The following is a 26,542-nucleotide window of genomic DNA, read 5'->3' as shown; positions in this document are numbered from 1 at the left end:
GGATAGGCTCCGCGTTTGGTGGATGTATGAGGGATAGGAGAATGCTAGATAGAGGTTGACAAGAGGAAATGTGGCATGACGACAAAGGACAGTCATCCCCCAGAAGGAGAGAAAAACGATTTCCATAACTAATCCAGGGAAGAAGGGGGATTTAAATGAAGTCAATCTGACCAGAGTTCAGGGTTGTCTGGGTGGGCTGCGCAGTAAGTAATTCAACGGAAGCTTGTAAACGAGTGAATTCTACAAGCTGAATATGGACACTACATATACAATGACATCTGTGGCTGCTCTTCACACTGATTGAACAGGGACCACCAGAACAACAACGGGATGTTCCTGACAATCAACTCAGGTACATAAGTAGTATATATAGCTTTATCCCCCTCCCCCTCTTTTGCTTCACTGTGACGTGGGACGTTTTTATCGGCTTGTCGATTCCAGAGCATTGTTGGTATCTTCCCACTCCCTTCCTTCCCTTGAAAAATATGATGTCTCAAAGGTTCTAACCAAAATGATCAATGACTGAGCATAGGAAAAAATCAATGGAAGACCGGAAATACTCATGAGCTCCCGCTGGATCGAGCGCCAGTCACAACCCAGGAACGCGTCTCACGGATGACAATATGGGCCTGACTCGATTGACTGCCCGCATCCCAGGAGGGCAAGGCAGATACCGTTGTCGTGTTTCCCTGATCAAGAGGAATTGGTACGAGAGGATGATGTCCGCGCTTGCTTCCCATGGTACTCGTATCGTATATGTACCGAGAATACTGGGTTTTGAAGGATGATTCATATTCAACGCCTTGGATACGCAACCCGTTGGACTTGAATTGGTTAAGAAATGGTTTAAGCTGGCCCCAGCATGCTGTGACGATACTTGTGCACTGGATTGTCTGCATGGTGATGGTCACTTTAAAATCGTTAAAGGTTTGGTCGTGAGACTGCGCTGTATCATGGGTTAGGATGATATCTGCAATAATGGCAGCAATGACACTGCACCCGTGGATCAGTTTATGGTTATCTATTATGCGGGAGATAGGGATGAGTTACTGACAATATGCGGGTCATGAAAATACTGGCGAAAACGGCCTTTTTCTGCAGTGAGGCCTGAATCCGAAATATCAGAAATAGGGCCTGGGTGATGAGCAAAAGGTCTGTTGCGATATTGGTGGCTGACAGAAAATAATGCCAGCCAACCTATACAGATGATAACTGCTTGTCAGCTTCCTTTCGAGTGTCCAGAAGGATCCTGCAAAATTACCAGCTGAATACATTTCCCCTCGATATAATCCCATGGATTGGGGACTTTGCATTGAAAAGCGGTCCCCAATACCGCCACAACCATCCAGACCGTGATCAGGATCTGTAGTATGGTCGCAAGCAAATGATCCTTATCTACGGGTGTAAGGTTTCTAATAAAGGCAGAGATGGATATTTTCGAAAAGTACAAGCTCATGGTGTATAGGAAAGATGCGGAATATTGAGCCTGCAAACGGGTTACCCTTAGCCTTGCGCACATATCACGGGAAGATGCACCTGAGAAGGTCCGCATCAATTACATACCTTCATAATACCTTGGAGATGTATGGCACTGATTGTGGACAAGTGCTCTCCATATCCGTTTGTGACAGCAATTGAAATTGTGATTGATTGCCCGATGCAGAAAACCTGTTTGTATAGGTCGCAAAGCCAGCCCTATTAGCCCCCAGACTAGGCCATTCTTGCAGGTCCACCTACTAGAGAGGCAATAATAAGGTAGTCATCACTGGTGAGCTTCCGAAAAATATGATATTTGGTTCCCAGTCTAAATATCACACTTAGGACTGCTGTCACCAGAAGAAACCAGGTGGTAACATTAATGGCCGGGTCTTTGCTCTCCTTGGTGAGTTGACTCATGAAGTCAGGCGTGGCTTCGAAAAGAGATTTACTTGATAGCTGATAAAATGGGATGGCTCGCGAAGAAGTGCTCGACTCGTCATGGAGCCTTTGGGACCAGAGGCCGACATGGCTCTCCATAAAGTATGACAACCTTGACTATATGGGTTCGTGAGCATGGACCAGCAGAGCACTTCGATGCCTGGCTATTCAAATCACTTATGGATTGCTATTCATTGCTGACTGGTTCTTGCTCCTATTCCGGAAATCGAATCTTACTATGACCGAATATATTACATGTCCGTGTGCATTCTCCTTTTGTGGAGGCAGAGGATAGAATGCCTGCAAATTATGGTCCCTGGTTCATTACTTGCCAGGTAGTTTGCATGGGCCTATACAAAGAAATACCAACAGGAGGGAAGTTAGACCACTAGGAAACAGCTGGGGATACTCCTAATCAGTGCAGGCATGGGAAGCAATATCCTTGCTCAACTGTTGCTTCCTTGTCACCGCGCTTTGTGTGATCGGCATACATGCATACTTGCACACACACGAGCGATATTTCTCCCTTTATCTACGAATGCACCAAGCCGTGGCTGAGTTTACACTAAAGCAGACTATCCTGCATCCCGTGAATCCCTATTTGCGAGAACGAAGGCCTCTGCTTCTAGGAAAGGACTGGGTTTCTTAAAGACCCAACAACCCTACATTGATTCATTATTGTCTTATACTTCGCGCTATCGAGCGCTAGTTTACTGACCTGCAAGCTCAAGTGATTGTACATCACTCATGAATCAAAAGTTCAATTCTGATTCTATTCATATGAGTAGGACGGCCATTTGTTGCGCCCAAGTCCGGAGATTATTTCTAATACTCTCACCCCTCATCCTTATTGACTGGTTTGGTTGATCTGTAAATCCACCACTACTGGTACAAGACTCAGCCATGGAGCAAATTGAGTTGCAGTCTACCGACCCAGAGAGTCGGGGGACTGGTAGCAAGAATGATCGTGATAGGCTTGGTCTGGCAAGACTGGGGAAGAAATCAGTTCTTCAGGTATGCGCCAAAAGTTTCTATTGCAAACTTGTTATCCTGCCGTGAGAAAACCCTAATGGTTTCCTTGACTCAATAGCGGAGTTTTGGAATCCTATCTATCCTCGGATTTAGCTGCACTATTTTGGCTACATGGGAGGGCTTATTTGCGTAAGGAATAGACGTTGGTACATTGGAAGAATAACACAGCTGATGAGAAACAGACTCTTTTTAATGCCTTTGTCGAAGTAGGGTCAACCACATTAATGAGCTTTTATGACCGGCACTAAAGGACATAGTGGTGGTTCGGCAGGTGCTATTTACTCTTATATTCTGGCCTGGATAGGCACTTTCTGCACCTTTGTTGTGATTGCAGAGCTGGCCTCAATGTGAGAACACAAGGATCTATTTGGGCTCTTGCCTGGTATCACTGGGGAATGACTTCTTCCTAACCGTTGGTAGGGCACCTACGTCGGGTGGGCAATATCACTGGTGTGCTATGCTGGCTCCCCCACATATGATGAAGTTCCTGAGTTATATCACAGGTATGGAATATCAAAAAAAAAGTAAATAGATCTCTTAAACCAACAACTGCTGATTCCCAACACAGGGTGGGTAACTGTGATCGGATGGCAGGCCGGGTTTGCCTCCGCCGCATACCTTGCCGGAACAGAGATCCAGGGCGCTGCGATCCTTGCATACTCAAATTACACCCCCCATGCATGGCAAGGTACACTTATCCTTTGGGCAGCGGTGGTTCTTGCCCTTGGTATTAATCTCGGGGGGGGAGGGTTCCTGTCTCGTCTCGAGACCGTGGTTCTCGTTGTCCACATTTTGGGTTTCTTTGGAATTCTGATTCCACTGACTTACATGGGAAGACACAGGTCAAGTTCTGAGGTATTCCAGGAATTTCTGAATGGGGGCAATCTTCCAACCCAAGGGGTATCATGGTTTGTAGGTATGATGGGATCTGTCTTTGCCTTTGCCGGCGGGGATGCAGCGGTCCACGTATGTCCATGGATAGTACTCCTTTGATCCCCCTGAGATCAGACACTAACAGCACCGACAGATGGCTGAAGAAGTCCAAAATGCATCTGTAGCTGTGCCACGTGCTATTCTTTTGAGCATTCTCATTAACGGCACCCTGGGCTTCAGCATGTTGATAGCTGTTCTCTTCTGTATGGGAGACATTGAAACCGCGTTGGCTACACCAACAGGCTACCCTTACATGGAAATTTTTCATCAGATTACCGGTTCTGTCTCCGGGGCACTAGGGATGTCCTCAGTGGTTCTGATAATCGGTGTCACTTCTGTGATTGGCATGCTCGCTGCGACATCCCGGCAACTCTGGGCGTTTGCGCGCGATCGAGGAGTGCCTGGTTGGCGCATATGGAGCCATGTGAGATGAGACAGCTTTTTATTCCGCATCATGAGGACAAAAGTTAACAAATCTGTAGGTTTCCACATCAAGAGCACTTCCCACGAATTCAATCTACCTCACCATGGCCATCTGTTGTCTGTTAGGCTTGATTAACATCGGCTCAAGCGTCGCGCTCAATGATGTGGTGTCGATGACCGTTTCCGGCCTCTATACATCTTACCTCATTGTGGTCGCGTTGCTTTTTTACCGCCGTACAACTGGCCAAATATCGCGGATCCCCCAAGGGGATTCGATGGTGGCTAATGTACCTGGCGCCGAGTTGGTATGGGGCCCGTTCCACGTGCCAGGAATATGGGGAGCCATGGTCAACGCCTGTGCCCTAATTTATATTCTCATTATTATTTTCTTTAGTTTCTGGCCTACTCAATTGCCGGTAACAGCGGAGAACATGAACTATAGCGTGGTGGGGACCTGGGGTACAATATTCCTCGCGGTGTTGTACTATGCGGTGCGCGCGAGGAAGGTCTATACTGGACCAGTTAGGGAGATTGCAATTCCCTTGCCATGAGCTTGTGCGCTCAAGGCGCAAAAAAAAAAGGGAAAAAATCGATGATTAGGAGCCGACCGAGTGGTACCCCTTTGTAGGCTTATTCTGGGCTGAGATGCATGAAATGTTGCGATGATCGACTCGACTAGTTAACTATTGATTGTGTGTATATTCATATTGTCAGCAACCAGGCAATACTGATTTAACAGGAAAATGCAGCATGCTCCATTCAATGTCCTTCTATGGAATAGATAAAAATGAAAGGTCCGCGGTAGTGTGTCTGTGACATTTTTCCCCCAATAGGAAGTAGTGTCTCGATGCAAGACCAGCTATTAATAATTCGTTGACTGGGCCCTGAAACTATCTCAGAGGGATTTTAAAATGCAGGGGAATATGCCGATTTACCTACAGAGCAAGTGACGACGACAGTCGACTCACCGCGGAGTGGTACCGATGAGCATGAAGCGAAGATCCCCCCCCCATTCCCAATCCGATCAGGGAAGTAGATAGGTTATTTCAAACCCTATAACTGGTAAATGTTTGTTCCCCAAGAGGAAACTCTTGACCACCCGAAAACTACATAGAGCCGGGGTACGGGAAAACTCACCAGCCAGGATGAAAACCCGTCAGCTCCACTGGGTCACAATGGCTGAATCATTGAGAATTAGACTGGGCAAATGGCACCAGACCAGGTCTTGATAATGACTGTCCCAAGGCTTGAATCGAACAGGGTTTGGTCTGCGCTGGGGCTTCCGACGGCCGATGGTTAGAGCAGAAGAGAGAAAGAAGTCAGTCCCAGCTCGACTTCTCAGTATTTCGACTGTCTTGATCTGTGACAGACATATCCAAGGAACACAAAATTAGCTAGGAGTCAACTGGTTTGCGATTTTCCATCCGCACATGTTGCGCATAGCACCGAGGTTGAGGGTAGTAGAGTAGAATCAAGATAATCAGGGAATCGGTGTCTCTTCCACGACCCATGGGTCTTTCTTCGTAGAAAATAGAGACATTCCATATGAAACAACGTCAGTGGGTCGGATCCATCGTTCAAAGCCATCTGTTTGACTTTGACCTGTCGGGCTGGAGATAAGAATTATTAGCCGGGTTATTATTGGCGGCGACGATCATCGATGGATGTGATGAATCGGGAAATACTCGCGAGAGCTTCTTGCAGAGTTTGCGCCGGATATGAGGTACGAAACATCATCATCTTCTTCTCTGTCAATCAAAGAGTCAGTAATCTGGAGGCCAGCTGGACTTGAAGCCATAAGGATGCGCCTCCATCATACTTGCAAACCCCCAGACTGACCTCGAATCCCACAACTGAGACTATCCCCAGATATCCCTCCATCCCTAGACCTTCTTTATTTCATGCCGTTCCACTCTTGAGACAGGACGATCACGTAGAATATGTATGGGAAGGACAATTCCGCGGTTCACAACTCGTCGCCACGAGAACGCCGCATCCGTGTTAGCGCTGAACCTGGTCTCTTTCGATTCAGACCCCCCTGGGAAGGGGCTTCAGAATCTAGCTTCAGATTTGAACTTTGGTCTGGCTTGTGCCGTTGGGAACTTGAGATCCGAGGTTCGTTGATCCTGTTTGCGGGGGAAGGGGGAAGGGGGAAGGAATGGGATTTCATATGTTTCGATGCGAGAGGTACATAGAGACAATTAAATCGGACCCTTTCGCCCAACTGCGGCTTCCTGCATCACTTTTGCGTTCGCTTACCCTACTTATATTACCTTTGCTTTCTTCTTCATTTTGGGTTCTATTTGCGTTCTCTTCTATTCCTACTCTCCCTTGATCTCCACATACCTGGAGTATTTATCCATTATGGCTACTGCAGGAAACATCCCCCCTGGCTGGCTGGGAAACCTCTCGGAGGATCAGGAAGCCAAACTGCGGCAATTATGGGGTATTCTCTTGCTGCTGAATGCTGTCTCTTTCGAGACGGAGCAATCCACCGAGACCAAGATCGGGGAGGCGGCCGACAGGCTGTCGCTCAAGCGCACCGAGACTACAGTCTCTGCCAGCAGCGTGAGCACCTTCACCCCCCAAGTGTCCCAGGCTCTCAAGAATATCGGCATGAGCGCATCCGAAATCAGGTCCATCAAGGAGATCCTGCACAACACCACCGTGGACGATCTGCGACTGTGCCTCCTGAACAACGCGAAGAACGACAACCCAGATGCGCTGCTCCTGCGTTTTCTCCGTGCCCGCAAGTTCGATCTTGTCAAGTCGTTCAACATGATATTGCGCTCGATGCTGTGGCGACTAAAGACCGTCAAGGTGGAGGAGAAGGTATTGTTGAATAGCGAGCTGAAGGCTCTCCAGGAGTCTCGCGATAAGTCTAACCCCCACGAGGCCAAAGAAGCGGAGGCCTTCCTGGCCCAGCTGCGCATGGGCAAGTGCTACCAACACGGCTGTGATAAGCAAGGTCGACCGGTTGGTGTGGTGCGTGTGAAGCTGCACAAACCCTCAGCGCAGAGCTCGGAGGTGATCAACCGATTCATCCTGCATGTCATCGAGTCTACTCGGCTTTTGCTTGTGCCTCCTGTGGACACAGTGGTATGTGGGGTATTCCTGATGTTATCCTAAATCGTCACTGACTAGGAACGTAGACCATTGTGTTTGATATGACTGGGTTCACCCTGTCCAACATGGTAGGGATTGTCCGATCGATGCAAAAGGCTCAAAAGTCCATCCAATTAACAAGACTAGGAATACGCACCGGTTAAATTCATCATCGAATGCTTCCAGGACAATTACCCCGAGTCTCTCGGCACTATGCTCATCCACAATGCCCCTTGGGTGTTCTCGGGTACGCTCAGCCCCTTTTGTGTGTAACCAGCACCAATGCATGTACCATTGTCTAACGACGCAGCAGGGATTTGGAAAGTGATCAAGGGGTGGATGGACCCTGTGATTGTGTCCAAGGTGCATTTCACTTACAAGGCCAAAGACCTTTGCCAGTTCATCGACCATGACAAGCTGCCCAAGGAGCTAGGGGGCGGCGAGGACTGGACCTACCAGTATACAGAGCCTGTTGACGGCGAGAACGCCCTGATGGACGACACGGTTACAAGGGATGCTCTGCAGGCGGAGCGCCTCAAGATCGGCGAAGAGTTACTGCGAAGCACCTCGCAATGGATCAAGGCGGCGAACGAGAGGAACGACGCCGAAGTCAAGGCTGTCAAGGCCAAGCGGGACGAGATCATCGAGCAGCTGCGTCTGAACTACTGGAAGGTGGACCCGTATACGCGCGGACGACATGATCTCGACCGCAAGAATATCGTCCAAGACGGCGGCAAGGTGGAATTCTACCCTGGTACAACATCGCCAGACGTATCTTCGGGGTCGGAGGTCAAGGTGCCTGGGATTGCACATGTCGAGCAGACCAAGAGGAATGCCATTCCCATTTAAGCGAGGGCTTCGACCCGTTGAATAGTTCACTAGATATAACCGGCAAGTCATATTTTAGGATTCTTATTATGATTCCCAATGAAATTCCCAATTGTGATTTGTCTTGCACACATAATAACTAATACATGAACGTGATCAATTTTGGGTACGGTACGATATAGCATGCACATCATCCCAAGCACTCGCGCATAAACCCATATCCTATACAGCACAGAGCATTCACGCTTCATTATAGCTCGTCGATTTTGGGCTCCAAATCTGCCTCTGGCTGGAAAACATCATCGGGTCTCCCCTTTTTATATGCTTCGCCTCGATCGGCTTTGATCTGCGCCCGCGTGATAGGGAATCAGTAACCCGTACGAGACCAGCAGGCCCGGGGGGGGGGGGGGGGGAACTCTATAGACAAGACACCTACATCTGCTTCACTCAGGGTCGCGTTGATCTCGTCCCACTCCGGAGTGCCTGAAGTGCTCCGTTTCGTGATCAGAGTGGGCGACTCAAAGTCATCTGGGTAGGAGGCTGTGATGAAGAACTCATCGCGCTTGGTGGTGTGGATTTCGGGATGATACAGAGCGCGAGGGAGGATGCGCGACGACACCCGCGGGGTGCGCTTGAAGGTGGATCTGATGAGGAACGACATGTTTCTTGCCGTGGATGAGTTGGTCTTTTGACGGGTAGAGAAGAGAATGAGGTTGTTATGGGATTGCAGGTTTCTTTTATATGTATAGGAGAGCAGGTCGTTGATGTCATCCATGTGGCAAGAGCCCAACTCTATTTGTATACAAAACAAACATTTTGAATTGCTTTATTATTAGATATAGATATATATATATATCTATCTATATATCTATACGACTAGGAATAGTTATCTCGGAATACAAGATCAGTTGAACCCCATGCAATTCGCATAGTATGTCACCGTTGCAGGCCAGTCCGAGAAAATCCCAATCACGCCGACCTTGCGCGCCAACACATCCACAATCCGATACATATCTCCATCGCCCTTGATCGCGCTGGCAATGGAGTGCACGTAGTATTCGCCGGCGGCTGCTGCCTGCTTCAGCGGACCCGATCGCTCCAGGGACCAGGTGATGATATCCAGACCGGCCTGCTTGGCGGCGATCGCATAGGACGAGGGCACAATGTCCCGGCCGTCGGAGGAAGTGTTCAGCAAGGCGAAGATGGGCGGGGCCATGATGCGGACGCCCTGCTGAGCCAGCTGGTGCATGTTCGCAACGGCTTCCTGGTAGCCAGCTGCAGTGTCCACGCGAGGGTCGAGGTAAACGGCTTGCCGGCCAAACGCCGGCTCGTGTTGGACCCAGTAGAGGATGTCGGCTTCCAGGAAGGACTGCGCCCAGACACGCGCGGGCTTGATGCCCTGTTGCTTGTACTCGTCGATCAGCTGCTGCGCGTACATCTCCTGGGTGTAGTTCCCCTGGAAGGGCATTTCGACCTGCGGGGTCTTGAGCTCCGGCGTGAACTGCAAGCCCAGACTGTCGACCAGCTTGATGTAGGATTTGTGGTCCACGGTCGTGGCGCAGTTGTCATACAGGGACGTGCGCCAGTAGGGCCCGCCGTACTGGTATTCGGCCGGGGTGGTGGCATTGGGGTTGGACGAGTCCATTTTCGCGCACAGCGAGAGGAATTCATCCCGAGTGATGTCGGAGGTGCAGCATTTCGCCGTCGCGGAAGATGAAGCCGTCGCGGGCTGGAACGGGACGGTGCATTTCGCGGCCAGCTCCGGAATCAGCAGAATGTTGGTGGTGGTGTGGAGATCACACTGCGAGTGACGGCAGACAAGCTGGCGGTCCTTGGTGAACGCGACATCGCATTCTAAGATCCCGGCTCCCATGCGCGCGCCAGCAAGCATGCCTTCGCGGCTGTGCTCCGGGAATTGCAACGGACCTCCACGGTGGGAGATGGAGAAGGCTGGCGCGTGGCGGATGGGCTTCTCGCTGCAGGACTCCAGCTTGGATTTCAGCGGGCCGGCCGCCATCTGGTCAACCAGCCAGAATGGCCGCGGACCGACCTGGATGTTGGTTACAACCGGCTTATGACTGCGGCCATAGTGCGAATTGAAGGAGGGGAAGGCAGCAGCAACGCTGGCCGTGAGGAGGATCGAAGGGAGATGCATCTTGACTGCTTCGATGAGTTGCAATGTTTTCTTGTTTTTCCCTGGACCAAAGCGGGGATTCGAGGCGTTGGACGGAGGTATTTATGTTTGTTGTTGGGCGCGAAGAAGCAAATATGTGCATCTATCCCAGGCTTTCCGGAGTCGCGAATTGGTCAGCATTGGCGGCCGACACACACATGCAGTTGTCACCGGCCGTGATTGGGATCCAGACGCAGATGGGATTGATTCGAACGGATGATTGCTGGAGGTTAGTGTCTCCTGAATGCGGCCAATCCAGCCACCATCTTATGCCACGTTGATCCTTGCCTGACAAGATACGGGCCAGAAAGCCTCATCCGGGCCAAGAGAAATAGAATCAGACCATCGGTTTCCTCTCTTGGCAGGTCTTGGGCTTCTTCTTGGCTTTCTATTGCGAAAGGGGAGAGAGGGGGATATGGGAATGGTTAGGGTTGGAAGGTATACACATCTGTATGTATTCACAGCAAGCCAAAGTCTTCGAAAAGATACAAAGCACAATCCAATCCAATCCATTCACACCCTCCCCGAAAACAAAACCTGCTTTCCCGGATCAACAGGTAATCTCGCACAAGCCTCGCCTCCAAACTTGCCCAAGACATCCCGGATAACCTCATAACAAGCGCCAAACCGCACCACTTTAACTCGATCCACGAACCCAAAGTCAATCATAGTCGAGGATGCCCTTGGCGCATGATGCACGCGTAGTCCATAGTCCAGCACAACATCCGCCACCCGGAGCACATCGCGTTCTATCTCCTCGACGCGCGTCTTGGTGCCGCGTCCGGAGAGATTAGCAGAAGACCCGAACACAGGGGTCCCCGCGGCGCTGGCAAGCCGGGTGAGTTCCTCCTGGAAGGGCCCGCCATTGACCAACATGGCGAGGGTGTTGGCCTCCGTATCGGTGCTTTGGGATATCGTTTGCGGGTCTAGGGTTCGGAGGAGCGCATGGGTGAAGTCGTAAGGGGCGACCACGCCGAGCGGCAAGTCCTGCGTGACGGCGAGAACCTGCACGAGGGCTTGTCGCCCGGGAGGTAAGATGTGGATGGATTTATGGAGCTCGTAGTTGCCTATCATGGCGTGTTTTTTGTCCGGCGTGCGGCGTTTTGCGGTAAAGATGCGTTGCAGCGCTGCTGGCGTACTTCCTATGATGCCGTAGCCGACACTCGATGGGATTATGGCTATACCGCCGGCTTGCAGGGTGTCGAGGACGCGGCGAGCATCTTGGGATATATCTAGGGCCATGGTTTGTGGTGAAACTCGTTAGATGGGGGTGGTCTGGTGAGTGGGTGGACAGGTAATGTATGTTTATTTGTCTGTGCTACGGCGATTTTAGTTCTCTAGATGGAGCAAGTGTACGACATCGATGTATCCCGAGGATTACATTCGGTCTATATCCAGGACAGTTGAATCGTCGCCCAAAATACGCCGGTCAGAATTCTTTGCCCACATCATTGTAGAACCTGGCCAACTATTCCCTTGGGAAATGCATTTCAAGCGTCGGGAGAGTTAGGGCAACTCGCCCGCCGCCGGATAGCTGATAAGCGTGGGATAGAATGACTTCATCGGGGCACACCGTCTACGGGACTTTCCGCAGCCTGGGCGGGATAGATATATAAAGCTGTTGTCGCCATTGCTGGGGTTGAGACCTCGAAACTGTGAATAGTGAAGAAACAATAAAAAGAAATGGTCGGAATCACCGTTGAACCGCTCAGCCCTCCAGCCGGCTCTGATATCGATTTCGGTGCTGTGGTCACCAATGTCGATTTGGAGAACCTGACCGGTATGCCCTGCGGATAATAGAGACAAGCGGCGAGTTGCTAACTACATGGCTCCTAGATGATGCGTTTGATATCATCAGCGACGCCCTCCACAAGCACCTCGTTGTAGTTGTCAAGAACCAGCACAATCTTACCCCCAAGGCGCAGTACGCCCTCACGCGTCGTTTCGATCCGGCTGCCTCGCAGTATGGCCATGGGAAGACTCTGGATGCCAAACGCAGTGTGCTTCATCCGGATCTGAAGACCGTTCCTCACCAACCGCAAGTCCAGGTAATTGGACACGGGTTTGTACAGTCCTACGAGGGCCTCAGCAATGTCCAGCTGAAGCACCCGCACCACCGCACTTTCCACCGCGATCCCATTCCGGACGACGATGACTATGACTTCACCCGGTTTTACCGCTGGCACATTGACGCTGCCCTCTACGACTTGTATCCGCCGCGCGTGACCACGTTGCTCGCCGTGCAAGTCCCCAAAGGCCGTCGCCAGACGCTCCGCTACGACGACGGATCAGACGACAAGCTAGACGTCCCTCTGGGGACCACTGCCTTTGTAAGCGGCGAAAGGATGTTCGAGCTTCTCTCCGACGAAGACCGGGAGTTGGCCCTCGGCAGCAAGGTCGAATACGCACCTCACCCGTAAGTCTCTGATTCCGCATCCAGGCTAAGAAAGTAAACTAACGAGGATGGCCCAGATACATCTGGATGAGCTCTGCCCGCGCCCTGCCCACCGGACTAGGCATGTACACCGAGAACCTCGAGCTGCCCCTCTCCGAGCTCCCGCCCATCGACGAATCCAAGATCCAAGTACTTCCCATGGTCTGGCAAAACCCCGGCACCGGCAAGCCTGCTCTCCAGATCCATCCGGCCGCGGTGCGTAGGATCCATCTCAAGGACGGCACGGTCATCGACGACCTGGCGCGGGTGCGGGAGATCGTGTACAAGCTGCAGCGCCCCGCGATCAGCCCGAAATACGTCTACGCGCATGATTGGGAAGAAGGGGATTTTGTTTTCTTCCACAACCGGGGCGTGATTCATTCGGTTGTTGGGGCCTTTGGCGCAGGCGAGGTGCGGCTTTTCAGACAGTGTAATTTGGCGGCGGCGGAGCCTCCGTTGGAGTATCAGCAGTGAACTTTTCTTTCTTTCTTTCTTTCTTTCTTTCTTTCTTTCTTTCTTTCTTTATTGGCGTGTACTTTAGTTAGGTTAGATTGAATAAACTGCATGTAATGTGGCTTGAATGGGAGTCCCTGGGTTCACGCAAGTCTATATAGACCATATCATGAAGAAACATGGCCATCAGTAAATGCCTGCATGCAAATCAAAGCTACTCCACCCCGACATCCAGCTAGGGGTCATCTCACTGCAAGCTGTTTCTTCCCTCTCCCTGTTTGATCTTGAATCTCAAAATCAAAAATCATGACGGAACAAGTTCATCCTGCCGAATTTCTGTCTTTCAAACGGAATGTTCGACAATATGCAGCCTATCTGTTATCCTCACCTGTCAAGATCAGCGACGCACCCTCGATGAAAGAACAGGCTCGACCGATTGTGACACGTGAAGAGATTCAAAAAGCGCGAGATCTTTGTCCTCATCGCATCAGCGGCTGTAAAATCCTCGAGATCAGCGAATCGATCGTCTTGAAAATGGGCCCCGTGGTTTTCAATGGGAGAAGCCGAGGCCATGTGCCTGTACCGGAGGTGATCAATGCGTATATGATCGAAGATGTGGGATTCATCGTGATGCAGAAAATCTCAGGAATTCTTCTTGCAAAATGCTGGAATGACCTCCCCGACGATTCACAGCAGGCGATCATGAAGCAACTTTCGTGCCTATATGTCCGAATGGCGGGAGATCCAGGGGGATTTCTTTGGCTCTGTCGATGCAGGGCCCCTGTGATGACATCGTCTTCAAGCATCCATGGGGAAAGCAGAGTGCCCAGTACGGGTCCTCTCACACGCGAAAGGAATACAATCAGGGCGTTGTTGCTGCTCTCCGGAATCCGAGACCTCATGGCCAACTTGTTGGTGAGACTGATTATTGCCTAGCAGAAGAAATCCTGGCATCTGGAGATAATGGTAACGACGAGAGAAAGGTCTTCACTCATGGTGACTTGCATCCTACGAACATCATCGTGGAGGATGGCCAAATAGCCGACATTATTGACTGGGGGGGCCTCGGGGTATAGTGTTGCTTCGAGTTGGCTTGGATTGGGCGAGGTCTAGTTCATCGTGGAAAATCCTGGCATCTATCGATCTTTCCCTAGATGAGTATGATTTTTGGACGAAGGTTAACTATTCTATGACGGATTACACTGGCATCTAAGCAGACGTAGTTCAGCCACTTGCACAATACCACACCTGTCATTGCCAGACGTTAGTGGATTACCTCGATGAGCCACGTTCAGTTTACTATATGTACTATACTACTCGTTCCCGACTACCCCTAGTAAATGAGTCAATAACCTACAGAGAAATGATGAAGGAATTAGGAGAGACACAGATATAAGACTTGTAAAATGATCTAGATAATTCTATGTAGGCATCACTATGAATGTCAACTATACGGAATAGAATTAATTACTCCATGGAATGCACCTCTATAAACGCGGTATTCCCCAACCATAAGCCATGCATAATAATTTCTTTCCTCATAATTCATCGATTGAGCTCCTACCAAAGTTAGTCGCAGAATTCGGGTTCGGGCCAACGAGTCAAACTCACACTAGCCATCTTGCTGTTCGAACGAATCCGCGGTCCATAAATGGCCAGCACCCATGGAACCAGACAGAGAATCGCACCCTGAGATAGTTAGCAGACAGGCTCGGTGTAAGAGGAAGGGGTCTGTCTGGCTTACAACCGCCCCAAGCAAGCTAGACGCTTCCGGGAACCCAAGGTTATTGAACATGGCGTTTGTCACGAGGGGAAAGACACCACCCAGCAGGTTTCGGCCTACTGCCAAGTTAGAGGGATGGCCGTCGTGGGCAATCGGGGGAGGAAGAGAGAAGCTTACAGCATGACTGGGCTGCAATAGCGGAACTTGCGTAACGGTGGTATGTATCAGCCAGATAGTTAAAGGCCGCCAAATAGACCGAGAAGATTCCCATCGTGGCACAGCCGATAGCCATGGCGGGGGAAATCCAGTGGACAGAGGAGAAGCTCGTCCATCCGAACCAAAAGAGACCGACGGGCATGAGGATGGATTCGATGCAAACGAAGTACAGTCGGGCCTCGGGGCTTTTGGGCAGTAACCCGAAGCGGTTTGCGATTTTCTCTTGGTAGATGCTAATCGTGGTGATGAGGAGGGCCCCGACACACATTGCTGGTTTATGTCAGTGGGGATCTGTTAGCGTCCAGGATTTCGGGAATGGACATACCGCTGAACACAGCACCGTTTTGCTCGACGTTGAACTGGTGATTGGCGCTGAAGACTAGCGGGACGGAGCCAAACTGGAGGTAGAGGACCGCCCAACTGAAGGAAATCCAAAGGGCGAAGAAGAAAACCACGGGCTCCGTGACAAGCATGTCTTGGGGATGTTAGCAACCGGCATTCTGTAAACCAATGGATTCGAGCGAGCATAAACGTACGGAAGGGCCGGTATAGCGAGATACTGATCATTTGCGCCAGGGACTCTCTTTGTTCATCCGCCTTGACTTTCCACCTAATACGTTTAGGATATGGTGAATCGCCCATAAGGACGCCGAAATGGCCTGCAGCTTCGAGTTGCTCATAGTACTGGTTCACCGCATGAGCCTTGCGGCTGAGAAGGACGCTGCCACGGGTTTCCTTGAAGAAAAAGAAGATCAGGATCACGAAGAACCCCGAAACTATCGCGTGAGAGTAGTAGATCCATCGCCAGGTGGTGTGGTGGACAATTGCACCAGAGAGGAGCGGAGCAAGCCCGGTTCCAAAGAGCGCTGCGCCTGAGAAGAGGGCCATGGGCGTATTTCTATCGTGCGCATGATAGATATCGCTGATGACACCACCCACCATGGTAGAAAAGGTCGCTGCTCTTGTCAGTGTGCTCCTCCCCGAGGGGACAGGGATGATTTTCAAACGTACATCCACCCACGCCCTGGAAGAATCGTGCCACAAGGAGACCAGCAAATGATCTCGTTCCGCCGCATGCGATAATACAAGCTACCCGGAGAGTCAGGTCTGCGTTTCCTGCGTGATGTGATGTGCATAGGAGTCGGAGTACGTACCCGTGAAAACAATCCCACTAATGACAAAAATGGGCCGACGACCGTTGATTTCGGAAAACGGAGCCAAAACCATAGGGGCCAGCGCGAATCCGATGCAGAAAATTGTGACGCCCAGGTTGTATACAACCGGACTGATATCCCACTCCTTGGTCAATATCGAGGTGGAAGAGGTAATTTCGCCCGCGGAATAGCCTGCCAGCGCCGTCACTGCACAGGAGATCCACGTCATCATGGACTTGCGCCATTTCGGCCACGCAAACGGAGACGCAAACTTCTCGAGCCTCGGGGCGTCAGGAGGCGCAGATTGGCCTGGTCCCGGGGGTGCAGTGATCCACGGTGTTGGAAGAGGTGTATCGAGCTCCAGGTAGAGAAATTCGATCTCGTCGGTTGAGACCGGTGCGTTTTTCTCGCAGATGTATTCAGGGCCGGCATTCTGTGAACGAGGCGGGGACATGCTCTCTCTTATAGTCGAGGCCGTCGACTCGTTCGAGCTGGATACTGCGTCGGTCTGCATTTCTCCTGTGGTAGGGAGGTGTCTGCTCGAGCTCCTAGCTGGAGACAACACAGGTTGGCTTGCACAATGAATGAAAACACAATGCGAAAAGGGACCGACCCCGTACGAATTTATAATAATATAGCTGATACTGACCAAGAATCTGGGCAGTCCGAATGCCCGATCCCTGTGCTGGGATTTGGAGAAGACCGGTCTCGAGGACAAAGTCGTATATATTCCTGCATAGCATGAAAATTGTCTTACAAATTGAAGTGACTTGAATCAATCATCTCCTATTCTAGTCATCTAGCGAGAAACTGAGCCCTGAATTGACGTGAATACTCCGTTCCCTAAGGAAAGATTCGGGGAAATTCCCCACTTCCGCGGGCTTCTCCAAATTGGAGTATGATGACTCACCGGCCACATAGTTATCAAATTCGTTTCTGCAGAGAAAGAACGAGAGAGGCTCAATCGTCGTATGAAAATAAAGTTAAAGGTAATGGCCGGGGAGACACGAGCATCCTCCGAGTCTGGACTTGACTGTTGTTCGGTCTTAATTCCCTCGCTTGGAAGTCAGCTATGTATATACTCCGTAGTCCACGGGTGCATCTGGTATTGTCGAATTGGACCTCGGAAATACTCCTCCTCCGGCAGCGTCATCTCGGCTTTTTTGTCATCGACACCTTTCATCCATCATTCTCTCAGAGGATCCCAATCCTCAAGTTAATCAACATCATGGCACGGAACTAGAAGAACCCTGTAATGATTCCATCGGAATGGTCAAAGCCACACGCTCCTACGAATGTCCTCGATGTTCCCGCACGTTTGCTCGCTTAGAGCATCTCCAGCGCCATGAGCGGTCCCGTATGCCATTTCTCCTTCTATCCTTCTGTCAGCCGCTCACTAGTCTGGTCTAGATACCAAGGAGAAGCCCTATCTCTGTGATAAATGCCCTAAATCCTTTACGCGCAAGTCGGAATCCAACCAAACAACCCCCCTTGCCCGTAGTCGCCTGCTGCTGACCAATTACCTAGAGATCTTTTGGTTCGCCATGAGCGTCTGGGTCACAGTTCACCAGGCCTTTCGACTCAAACTCCCTTGACGACTCCTCCAACCTCGAGCCGTCCGGGTTTCCATGGCCTCACCGTGTTGGCGTCGGCCGTGGCGGACAGCCCATTCCCCTCTGTAACTGCGGGGAATCAAAATCTCATGCCCGCCCCTCACGGACCGTTTCAGGCCGACCCACCAACAGGGCCAACCAGCTTCAGCGAGCCTTTCGCAGGCTTTGGGGCGTCAGCTTCGTATGACGGGGATGATTTCACGTCATTTCTGGATAGCATTCCTATGCCAAGTCACACATATTCCCCAATTTACCAACCGCTCCCTCTATTCCCGCCGTTGCACTTGGAGTCCGGATCGGAGTATCATTCTACTCTGGTTAACGAGAGAGCTACAGAAGACATTGGTACTCCAGCTAGCTCTGTACTTCCCCGTCATGGTACGCAGTTACCATCATTGCAGCCCGAAGAATCTCATCCTCCGTACAAAACGCGCCCCCCAAAGGTCCCGATTTCAGTTACAACGCAATGTCGAGATCGAATTGTCCGCGAATTGTTGGACTATGCCAACGTTGTCCCAGAACAGTCAATCCCTTCGCGTCATGCGTTATCACGATGTCTGACAGGGTATATAACCGGATATCACGATCATTATCCGTTCCTACATATCCCCACGTTGAACATCGAATCCCTTCCTCTACACCTATTCCTCGCGATGGCAGCTTTGGGGGCCCAATATTGCCGTGAGCGTGACACTAGCATGAACCTATTCCGCCTTGCAAAGGCCGTGACTTTAGAGCATACTCGAAGAGACCTGCAGTGGGGTGAAAACAGCGACCTGTATCCCAAAACCTCGTCCCGGGATCAGCCGTCACAGAGTCAAGACATTCTGGAAACGGTTCAATCATTGGTAATTTTGATCTCTGTGTCGTCGTGGTTCGAGCACAATCCACCCCATTACGAAGCGTTGTATTTGCGGAGCTTTATGGAAACACTCCTGCGAAAGGGCGGGCTGAATGAATTACCCGCACAAGATGGATCTTGGGAAAGCTGGATCCGGAACGAAAGCGCAAAGCGAACGAAGTTGATTGTTTTCTGTTTCTATGGTATCCATACGATTGTCTTCGATATCCCTTCTATGATTTTACCAGAAGAACTAGCCCTTGATTTGCCATGTACCGAAAAAGAATGGATGGCTCCTAATGCTAGTCAATGGCTGGAACAGAGGCAGCAGAGTCGAGCAAACCCCAAACTACAGGATGCCTTGGCCTCCCTGTTCACCCGCACCCCTGGCGCCACAGAACAATTAGAAGGCTTTACATCTCTGGGGGGCTACGTCCTGATTCACGCGATCATCCAAAATATTTGGCTTATACAAAAGGCATGTCGACTTCCCGTCTCCGGCAGTAATTCGTTATCGCCAGCCCAGATTACATCCCTGGAGCAGGCACTGGAAAATTGGTGCCAATGCTGGGAGCGTAATCAAGAATCTTCAATTGACCCGTTTAACCCTAATGGGCCGTTATCGTTCACGTCCACGGCTCTACTCAGGCTGGCTTACATCCGCCTGAATGCTGATTTCAGCTCAGCGCGCCGTCTCCAGACCTGGGACCCAGATCAAATCGCTCGTTCTCTTCGCGAAAATCTCTCTGTGCAGCGAAGTGACCGTCTGACACGAGCCGCACTGCACTGTGCCCATGCACTCAGCACCCCCATCAAACTGGGAATCAACTATGTTGCAAGAACCTTGGTGGTTTCGTGGTCGAATCAATATGCCCTGTGCTCACTCGAATGTGCCGTGCTGCTTGCCAAATGGCTGGAAGTGGCAACGGTTGCGAATCCCCAGCCCAAGTTGACCGAACAAGAAACCAAGCTCCTGGAATTTGTCATCGAGATGGTGATGGAAGCGCAGCAGGGGGTGTCGCGAGCATGGCTGCTGGCCAACCACACTCGTTTGAGCGCGAGCATAACGCGACTTTGGGCTCGGTTATTTACTGCGGACTATATTTACGAGCTGGTGAACTTGATCGGGCGATCCTTGAATCGCTATGCGGATATTCTTGATGGGGCAGACAGACCTTGAGGACCGTTGGTGTGTGTACGATCAATCATCTGCAGTACATTTTGAGGGGACGCTTTCTCGGGGCTTCATTTGAGTAAATTAATTTCTCTGGACAATCCCAATTGCACGAAGTCGGCTGTTCGCAACGAGATCCAACTGGGAGAGATTTCCGGACAACGAATGGATCGTTCTATGGCTGTTAACGAGTTGGAGTATTAAATATGAGATATTTTAATCTAGTTACGACTTCACTACCGCATGTAAACTGGAATCAATATATATTCTTCAACAACTAGATCTACGGAGTATATAGCTGACTATATCACGGCCCTGTTGAAGAACCAACCTGGAATCGACAAAAACAGCAGGAAACCAATGCATTCATTTGAAAAGGGGGGAGGGAGGGAAAGAAGAAACTTACTTGCTCAACCCATACCAGACCAGAGAGTTGAATCTCCCACTCAAGCAAAGCAAAAGCAACGCAATCAATCAATCCGAATTCAGCACAAGCGGCCCTTGAAATTATGAACCTCCATACCGTGCGGGATAACGTCCCAGACGTGGCACAGGGCATAATCCAGTGCAAAGGCACCCACGGGCAACCTGGAATACGTCGACATGCCAAAGGGAGTGTCGGCGCCGCCGTAGAGCAGAACGCCCCGGGCGAAGCTATGGAAACGGATGGCGTGCGAGGCGGCCGCATCGCGCATGCGGAAGTAGGGCAAGCACATCCCCAGTCCATTGGGGCCGCGCTCGTCGTCGACGACGATGGATTTGAGGGAGCGCGCGGCGCCGGCGACGGCGACGCCCTCGAGCTCTCGGTCCAGCGCGGGGAGGAAGTGGGCGATCCAGGCGGCGTCTTGGCCGTAGAGTCCCAGGGACTCGAGGTTCGGGGGCAGGTGGCTGCTGAGTCTCTTGCCCGGGGCGTGCTTGCATCTGTGGCCGTTGAGCAGGAGCGGGGTGATGTTGAGCTGGCGCAGTTTCTTGAACTGCGGGAGCTTGGGGCAGAACGAGAGGTCGTCGTCGTCCGGGAAGAAGTCGGTGGTGTCGGAGGTGTAGTGGAATTTGCCCTGGTAGATGTCGAGGTACTCGAGGTTGTCCTTTAGTTTGTCCAGCATGCCCCAGAGCTCGCGGTGGAAGGAGACGCCCTCCCTGGGGTGTTTTCCGAGAAGGAACAGCGAGAGCTGCGTGAGCTTCGGGCTGAGGCTGAGCATCAGGTCGAGCTGGGCCGGGTGCTTGGTGAACCCTAGGGTCAGCTGCTGGATGTTGTTTGGGGAGTGTCGCATGCTGCTGAAGTTCTCGGCGAACTTGGTCTCGAGAAGTACGAGTTCTTTCAATTGGGGGAGGCGCTGGTAGGGCCGGCACTCACCGATCTGTATAGATCGCCCGGGGACGATACGGCCGCTGGACGAGAGCTGGCATCGGGAGCCGAGATACAGGGATTCCAACTTCTGGAAGGCCAGCGCGAAGGGCCGGTGCCCATGCTGGATTCTGGGATCTCCAGTCGCGTAGGCGAGGATGGTGTCGAGAAATGGATCTAAATCGCAGGCGTGGTACCTGAGTCTCTTGAGGTTAGGACAGTGGGCTAGGATCAACGCCGTCAAAGGTTTCTGGTAGTTGGAGTTGAGCTCACAGCGCAGGAGCTCTGTCGCGGCACGAGTCAGGGCCCGGGTCGGGAAGTGGGTGCTAACGAATCCGGCTTGATACATTGCCTGCAAGTACCAGTCATGGTTATCCTTGAATAGCTCTTCATAGTATTGCTCGGGGTCCTCGCCGTATTCTGCGTCGACGATTCCATTCGTGGTCAGCGTTAGATGTGTAATATATGCAGCGAGATCGGGGCGCAACACAAGTGTACGCAAGAAGCACCAGGGAGACTTGACAAGTTTCCAATTACCCTTAAACTCATACCGAGAGTACAGTAGAGGGGTGAAGATCATGTTCCAGTGGCGATTGACCAGGCATGCTGCGGCGGGGACTGAACCAAAGTAGTCGGCATCTCTCTCTGGTCTGCCTCCCACAACGTCCTGGATAATCTGCGCACAGGTCTCCCGGGGAAGTAATCTCATGAAGTCAGGCATGTTGAAAGAATGGAGGGGGGGGGGGGGGGGTCTGTAAGGGAATTGGATGAATTGGAAGGATGGGATGGATTGGATATGGCAACATGCTGGAATACTTGAGGGTATATATAAGATATCTAACAAAGAGTATAGACCTGCCGGAGAGTCCCTAAAGGTGTTGTTCATTGCATTGTGAGTTTCAAGATGGCCCCAGAGAATTCTTTGTATAAGATGGTATCAGGGTTGTTCCTTTACTCTTTATTCTTTGTGCCATCTCATTGTACATACTCAACAAAGGAAACTGATATCTGTCAGTCGAACGATGAAATATAAAGGAATTCACAAATGCACTGCCTTTCAGTGTAGTAGATTCAAAGGGATGGGATCACATTCTGATAACAATATGGAGAACTCTTCACATACTTCATACAGCTGATTCATGTTAGAGTAACCACGCTGGAAGTCTTCATATTCTTCATAAAGGTTTCGAAAGATATCAGTACGGTCCTACAGCTCCTACTACTCCATACTAGATAATTATTTATTGCCTTCTAAACATTTCTACTAGGCTTTCTTATCAACCAATAGTCCGTCTACCAGCACTCCGGATTTGATCTCTACCGCAGAATCAGATACTTGGACAGAGCCCATATATTCTCGATATGATTGCACGCGTTCCCGCCAATCGAAGCGCTTGTAGGACGGCCAAGACGGATGGCATTGTGTTGACACTCCCGAGCCCGAATTACTCCGGTATACAGGTTCTGGACTGTTTGGAGGAACTCTTAGAGGGGACCCCAAAAAAATCCGCAGACGTCTGGGGAGAACCGAGACCATTACATAGGCTGTCAATCTTCTGGCTTTGGCATTGAAGCGGGAGCCCGGTAGTTGTACAAGAGTAAACGCGATTTTGAGGGTTCTGCCAGTGGCTGGAACAGGTTCCAAGTCCAACTTCGAGCGCCACTGATTAATGAATTTCAATTGCGAGCTCCTCAGCCGAGAATTACGAGGTACCTATACGAGAGCTTCTTGTCGTATTATTTCCAAAAATTGTATAAGGCTGAATGTGTGCATCATCGAAGTGGAGAGTGGTACGTATGCTGCTCCCCACTTCGTGGCGATTTCTCACTATTTATCAACATTCCATTGATTCCACGAATATCCAATAAAATAGTGGCTGTTGAGCTAGTCCTGATTCTTCGAAAATCGAAAGCTCCATTGCAGGCTGCGTAATTCCGGGCCAAATACGGCTCTCGATATCCATCAATTTGCCCCGGAAGGATCTCGCTTAGCCCTAAGTCGAGTCCTATTCATCCAGGTAACCCCTCCATAGTCTCGGCATACCAAGTATTTAAGACTGCGCTCTCCCTTCCTTGGATACTTTGGACTGACTACCTAGTTATTATTGCCTGAGTCTGTCTAATCTTGTCACCATGGGCCTGTTCTCTCACCATCACCCACATAACCCTTCCTCCGGCCCAGGCGGCCCTCCTCCGGGACCTGGCGGACCTCATGGCCCCGGTCCCCACCAGCAACCCGGCGGCGGACCTCCAGGACATATGCAGCCCGGTCCCCATGGCCCGTATGGTTCTGGTCCTCAAGGTCCTGGCCCTCAAGGACCTCATGGTTCCGGTCCCCATGGCCCTCAAGGTCCTGGTCCTCAAGGACCCCATGGACATTCTCAAGGACCACCTCCAGGTCCTGGCGGTGAAGTAAGCCGATATTAACCTAGAGTTAGAATCTGGTGCTGGTTACTAATTCTTGTACAGTTTCGTGGGCGATAGGGGCGGAGGCATATATAGAGCATTATACATGCTTGTGCTGGGAGATAGCTGTACTATGCAACTATCTTTTTTTCAACTACCAGTGGTTCATATATATTGTCATGCGTCTATATTATAAGTCCTGTTCTTAGCCTAAAGTCCAACCTTGGAATATTTGCCGTGTCTCGAACTAATCAAGAGACGAATTAAATCTCTATACGCAGTTATAATCAACCGTCATATTACTCGTACTTTTTTATATTCCATGCCTGCTTCCGTGTTAATATACGGATAATAGGGCGCGGTGATCATCATATCGGTAACCCTAACTGTGTATAGTATCGGAGTACGTTATAGTGTCATCATGGTCATGTCCACCATTCATGTCAAAGCGGTTGACTCAATCCATTTATAGGAAACACGCAGTTCTGCAGCGCTGTTCCAAACTACTGTTTCCAACCCGTTGATTCTCCGCCAATCTGGGGCACGAATTGTGGCATTCATTCTTATAACGTAGTATAAAAATCAAGCCATCCATTTAGACAAGTTTCACTACACAGCCCTAACCCCTTTCCTGAATAGATCCCGCGTGTTTTCTCCCATAAGTCGCTTTTACCCTACTGAGCATCCGTGACCCCTGATGTATGAAGCTTCAGCCACTGTTAGAGATTGATTTGGGGTGGAGAGCCGGGGGGGATCCATGCTCTCTGTTGCCAATTCGCTCCACCAATGGCCAGTTTCGTCTTCTTCTAAGCTTCTTCTCCTGAGCTTAGCCATTACGTTGCATGGAGTTTGGAAGATAGCACATTCGGGATCAGGATATATAGCCTGGCATGTCTGGTTGGAAGTCGAATCATCATCCAGTCTTTCTATTCCGATTTCTCAAGCCATTTTTCTGTTGATCAGAACGTCCCGTCTTTTACTCTCTTTGTGTCTTTTGTTCTGTAGATCGGAACTAATCTTAGCCATGCATTCTCTTGCTCTTTTCGGCCTCCTGGGCTCTCTCTCGCTCGTTTCCGCTGCTCCCACGGCTTCTCTGACGAAGAAGTCTACTTGTACCTTTACCTCTGCTTCTCAGGCTACCGCGAGCGCTTCCAAGTGCTCCAGTATTATCCTGAAGAACATTGCAGTTCCCGCAGGAGAAACTCTCGACATGTCCGGCGTCGAAGATGGCACTACCGTACGTTCTTATTCTCGCACCATTCCATCACGCAAACCCGACCTGCATATCTCTAACGAAAACCCCCCCCCCTTACCTAGATTACCTTCGCTGGAACGACCACCTTCGGCTACAAGGAGTGGAGCGGCCCTCTTCTCCGCTTCGGTGGCAAGCAGATTACCATTAACCAGGAATCCGGTGCTGTTATCAACGGTGAAGGATCCCGCTGGTGGGATGGCAAGGGTACGAACGGCGGCAAGACCAAGCCCAAGTTCATGTACATTCACAATCTAGAGGACTCGACCATTACCGGTCTCTCGATCAAGAATACCCCCGCTCAGGCTGTTAGCGTCCAGGCCACCAACGTGTATCTGATCGATATGACCATTGACAACTCGGCCGGTGATTCTGAAGGTGGTCACAACACGGATGGGTTCGACATCAGCGATAGCACCGGGGTGTACATCCGCGGCGCAACCGTGAAGAACCAGGATGACTGCCTGGCCATTAACTCCGGTGAGGTACGTACTCATATATCCATATATCACTGTCGCTATCCGGGAAGCGTGCTAAATTGGGGGGTGGGGGGGGTTACGGTACAGAACATCGAATTCAGCGGGGGTTACTGCTCTGGCGGCCACGGTCTCTCGATTGGCTCCATCGGTGGACGCAGCGACAACATTGTCAAGAACGTGACTATTGAGAGCTCTACCGTCACCAAATCCGCGAACGGGGTCCGTATTAAGACTATCTACGACGACACTGGCGCTGTCTCCGACGTCACCTTCTCTGATATCCAACTCTCCTCCATCTCCGACTACGGGATCGTCATCGAGCAGGACTACGAGAATGGCAGTCCCACCGGCACTCCTAGCAACGGAATCGACATTACCGATATCAAGGTCAAGGGTATCACAGGCTCCGTGGACAGCGATGCCACCCGTGTGTACATCCTCTGCGGTAGCGGCAGCTGCACTGACTGGACCTGGTCTGGAGTTGACATTACCGGTGGTAAGAAGAGCAGCAAGTGTAAGAACGTTCCCTCTGGAGCTTCCTGCTAGTTGGTGTTTGATCTTCTTTTTTCGTCTTCTGCAAGATTCTGGCACCACTATCTATTCATGCCAACATACCCAACTATGTAGAGGACCGTGAGAGATTGCATAGAACTGGGTTAACTCGCACCATAAATTCTTTCATAATAAAACTTACATCACGAAGCGGAAGCTTTCAATCTCCAAGTCTGTCTCCCTGCACTGTCTGCTCCGGCTCGCTCATCAACGCCTATTCTCAAAGAAGTAGTAAACCAACAAGCAAGCAAGGGAAAACACACCAAATGCTAATCCAGAGATAGAAGCGGTCGATCCAGTCTAGATAGATATCCATTAGCATCTTCACGCTAACCCCCAATGCACGGAGAGGAGAACACGGCAACGCGCTCCGTACATACCGCATAATGAGGCTCCTCCTTTCCGGGAAAAAAAAAATTGCGGCCCAGTAATGTTACCAACAGCCCGCTAAGTCGTGCTCCTCTTCGAGGGTGGTCTAGATGCATGAGG

The 26,542-nt window shown here is 50.8% G+C and overlaps 12 protein-coding genes across 12 annotated transcripts; 6 read left to right on the top strand and 6 right to left on the bottom strand.

Annotated features, from left to right (window-relative positions):
• Nucleotides 1–560: 560 nt before the first annotated feature.
• On the bottom strand, nt 561–1,896 carry P175DRAFT_0433653 (uncharacterized protein; the record flags this gene model as incomplete). The annotated part of the gene is made up of 5 exons (XM_040893613.1): nt 561–993; nt 1,055–1,197; nt 1,262–1,486; nt 1,564–1,668; nt 1,738–1,896. 5 exons carry the CDS (start codon nt 1,894–1,896, stop codon nt 561–563), a joined length of 1,065 nt encoding a protein of 354 aa, XP_040754646.1.
• A 924-nt stretch (nt 1,897–2,820) lies between these two features.
• Nucleotides 2,821–4,856, top strand: P175DRAFT_0433350 (putative GABA permease; the record flags this gene model as incomplete). The annotated part of the gene is made up of 7 exons (XM_040893595.1): nt 2,821–2,931; nt 3,008–3,078; nt 3,207–3,296; nt 3,370–3,452; nt 3,518–3,915; nt 3,977–4,306; nt 4,365–4,856. 7 exons carry the CDS (start codon nt 2,821–2,823, stop codon nt 4,854–4,856), a joined length of 1,575 nt encoding a protein of 524 aa, XP_040754645.1.
• Nucleotides 4,857–6,589: 1,733 nt separating this feature from the next.
• P175DRAFT_0515172 (CRAL-TRIO domain-containing protein) lies at nt 6,590–8,264 on the top strand. The gene is made up of 4 exons (XM_040898843.1): nt 6,590–7,404; nt 7,458–7,499; nt 7,558–7,657; nt 7,724–8,264. Exons 1-4 carry the CDS (start codon nt 6,670–6,672, stop codon nt 8,257–8,259), a joined length of 1,413 nt encoding a protein of 470 aa, XP_040754644.1. The 5' UTR covers nt 6,590–6,669; the 3' UTR covers nt 8,260–8,264.
• A 145-nt stretch (nt 8,265–8,409) lies between these two features.
• P175DRAFT_0543480 (uncharacterized protein) lies at nt 8,410–8,899 on the bottom strand (the record flags this gene model as incomplete). The annotated part of the gene is made up of 2 exons (XM_040900374.1): nt 8,410–8,584; nt 8,675–8,899. The coding sequence occupies 2 exons, from the start codon at nt 8,897–8,899 to the stop codon at nt 8,489–8,491; spliced, it is 321 nt and encodes a 106-aa protein (XP_040754643.1). The 3' UTR covers nt 8,410–8,488.
• Nucleotides 8,900–9,114: 215 nt separating this feature from the next.
• P175DRAFT_0499793 (glycerophosphodiester phosphodiesterase family protein) lies at nt 9,115–10,274 on the bottom strand. The gene has a single exon (XM_040896816.1). The coding sequence runs from the start codon at nt 10,253–10,255 to the stop codon at nt 9,143–9,145; it is 1,113 nt and encodes a 370-aa protein (XP_040754642.1). The 5' UTR covers nt 10,256–10,274; the 3' UTR covers nt 9,115–9,142.
• Nucleotides 10,275–10,924: 650 nt separating this feature from the next.
• Nucleotides 10,925–11,653, bottom strand: P175DRAFT_0431016 (uncharacterized protein; the record flags this gene model as incomplete). Its single annotated transcript, XM_040893455.1, has 1 exon — nt 10,925–11,653. One exon carries the CDS (start codon nt 11,651–11,653, stop codon nt 10,925–10,927), a length of 729 nt encoding a protein of 242 aa, XP_040754641.1.
• A 386-nt stretch (nt 11,654–12,039) lies between these two features.
• On the top strand, nt 12,040–13,421 carry P175DRAFT_0454779 (TauD/TfdA family dioxygenase). Its single transcript, XM_040894584.1, has 3 exons — nt 12,040–12,191; nt 12,248–12,827; nt 12,884–13,421. Exons 1-3 carry the CDS (start codon nt 12,095–12,097, stop codon nt 13,317–13,319), a joined length of 1,113 nt encoding a protein of 370 aa, XP_040754640.1. The 5' UTR covers nt 12,040–12,094; the 3' UTR covers nt 13,320–13,421.
• Nucleotides 13,422–13,604: 183 nt separating this feature from the next.
• On the top strand, nt 13,605–14,374 carry P175DRAFT_0491625 (uncharacterized protein; the record flags this gene model as incomplete). The annotated part of the gene is made up of 2 exons (XM_040895850.1): nt 13,605–14,024; nt 14,075–14,374. 2 exons carry the CDS (start codon nt 13,605–13,607, stop codon nt 14,372–14,374), a joined length of 720 nt encoding a protein of 239 aa, XP_040754639.1.
• A 439-nt stretch (nt 14,375–14,813) lies between these two features.
• On the bottom strand, nt 14,814–17,357 carry P175DRAFT_0499789 (uncharacterized protein). Its single transcript, XM_040896815.1, has 7 exons — nt 16,392–17,357; nt 16,249–16,326; nt 15,774–16,193; nt 15,563–15,712; nt 15,199–15,507; nt 14,910–15,137; nt 14,814–14,858 (listed from the first exon to the last, which is right to left on the bottom strand). The coding sequence occupies exons 1-6, from the start codon at nt 16,903–16,905 to the stop codon at nt 14,911–14,913; spliced, it is 1,698 nt and encodes a 565-aa protein (XP_040754638.1). The 5' UTR covers nt 16,906–17,357; the 3' UTR covers nt 14,814–14,858; nt 14,910.
• A 303-nt stretch (nt 17,358–17,660) lies between these two features.
• On the top strand, nt 17,661–20,025 carry P175DRAFT_0430632 (transcription factor domain-containing protein; the record flags this gene model as incomplete). Its single annotated transcript, XM_040893436.1, has 3 exons — nt 17,661–17,748; nt 17,802–17,856; nt 17,919–20,025. The coding sequence occupies 3 exons, from the start codon at nt 17,661–17,663 to the stop codon at nt 20,023–20,025; spliced, it is 2,250 nt and encodes a 749-aa protein (XP_040754637.1).
• A 479-nt stretch (nt 20,026–20,504) lies between these two features.
• On the bottom strand, nt 20,505–22,085 carry P175DRAFT_0530351 (uncharacterized protein; the record flags this gene model as incomplete). The annotated part of the gene is made up of 1 exon (XM_040899782.1): nt 20,505–22,085. The coding sequence occupies one exon, from the start codon at nt 22,083–22,085 to the stop codon at nt 20,505–20,507; it is 1,581 nt and encodes a 526-aa protein (XP_040754636.1).
• Nucleotides 22,086–24,794: 2,709 nt separating this feature from the next.
• P175DRAFT_0515167 (glycoside hydrolase family 28 protein) lies at nt 24,795–26,069 on the top strand (the record flags this gene model as incomplete). Its single annotated transcript, XM_040898842.1, has 3 exons — nt 24,795–25,007; nt 25,088–25,507; nt 25,589–26,069. 3 exons carry the CDS (start codon nt 24,795–24,797, stop codon nt 26,045–26,047), a joined length of 1,092 nt encoding a protein of 363 aa, XP_040754635.1. The 3' UTR covers nt 26,048–26,069.
• Nucleotides 26,070–26,542: the final 473 nt, after the last annotated feature.

The sequence above is a fragment of the Aspergillus ochraceoroseus genome, assembly GCF_002846915.1.
Source record: "Aspergillus ochraceoroseus IBT 24754 chromosome Unknown P175scaffold_2, whole genome shotgun sequence".
Classification (NCBI taxonomy): Eukaryota; Fungi; Ascomycota; class Eurotiomycetes; order Eurotiales; family Aspergillaceae; genus Aspergillus; species Aspergillus ochraceoroseus.
Note: the sequence above shows the minus strand (reverse complement) of the source record. Positions and strands in the feature narration are given on the sequence as shown.

What these genes read in the sequence shown, in the direction of transcription:
- P175DRAFT_0454779 (XM_040894584.1), top strand. Translation starts at nt 12,095, where the DNA reads ATGGTCGGAATCACCGTTGAACCGCTCAGCCCTCCAGCCGGCTCTGAT. An exon ending in CGATTTGGAGAACCTGACCG is followed by an intron (nt 12,192 to 12,247) that starts GTATGCCCTGCG and finishes CATGGCTCCTAG; the next exon opens with ATGATGCGTTTGATATCATC. An exon ending in GTCGAATACGCACCTCACCC is followed by an intron (nt 12,828 to 12,883) that starts GTAAGTCTCTGA and finishes AGGATGGCCCAG; the next exon opens with ATACATCTGGATGAGCTCTG.
- P175DRAFT_0515172 (XM_040898843.1), top strand. Translation starts at nt 6,670, where the DNA reads ATGGCTACTGCAGGAAACATCCCCCCTGGCTGGCTGGGAAACCTCTCG. An exon ending in GGTTCACCCTGTCCAACATG is followed by an intron (nt 7,500 to 7,557) that starts GTAGGGATTGTC and finishes TAACAAGACTAG; the next exon opens with GAATACGCACCGGTTAAATT. An exon ending in TGCCCCTTGGGTGTTCTCGG is followed by an intron (nt 7,658 to 7,723) that starts GTACGCTCAGCC and finishes ACGACGCAGCAG; the next exon opens with GGATTTGGAAAGTGATCAAG.
- P175DRAFT_0499793 (XM_040896816.1), bottom strand. Translation starts at nt 10,255, where the DNA reads ATGGCGGCCGGCCCGCTGAAATCCAAGCTGGAGTCCTGCAGCGAGAAG.
- P175DRAFT_0499789 (XM_040896815.1), bottom strand. Translation starts at nt 16,905, where the DNA reads ATGCAGACCGACGCAGTATCCAGCTCGAACGAGTCGACGGCCTCGACT. An exon ending in TAGTGGGATTGTTTTCACGG is followed by an intron (nt 16,327 to 16,391) that starts GTACGTACTCCG and finishes CTCTCCGGGTAG; the next exon opens with CTTGTATTATCGCATGCGGC. An exon ending in CTTCCAGGGCGTGGGTGGAT is followed by an intron (nt 16,194 to 16,248) that starts GTACGTTTGAAA and finishes TGACAAGAGCAG; the next exon opens with CGACCTTTTCTACCATGGTG.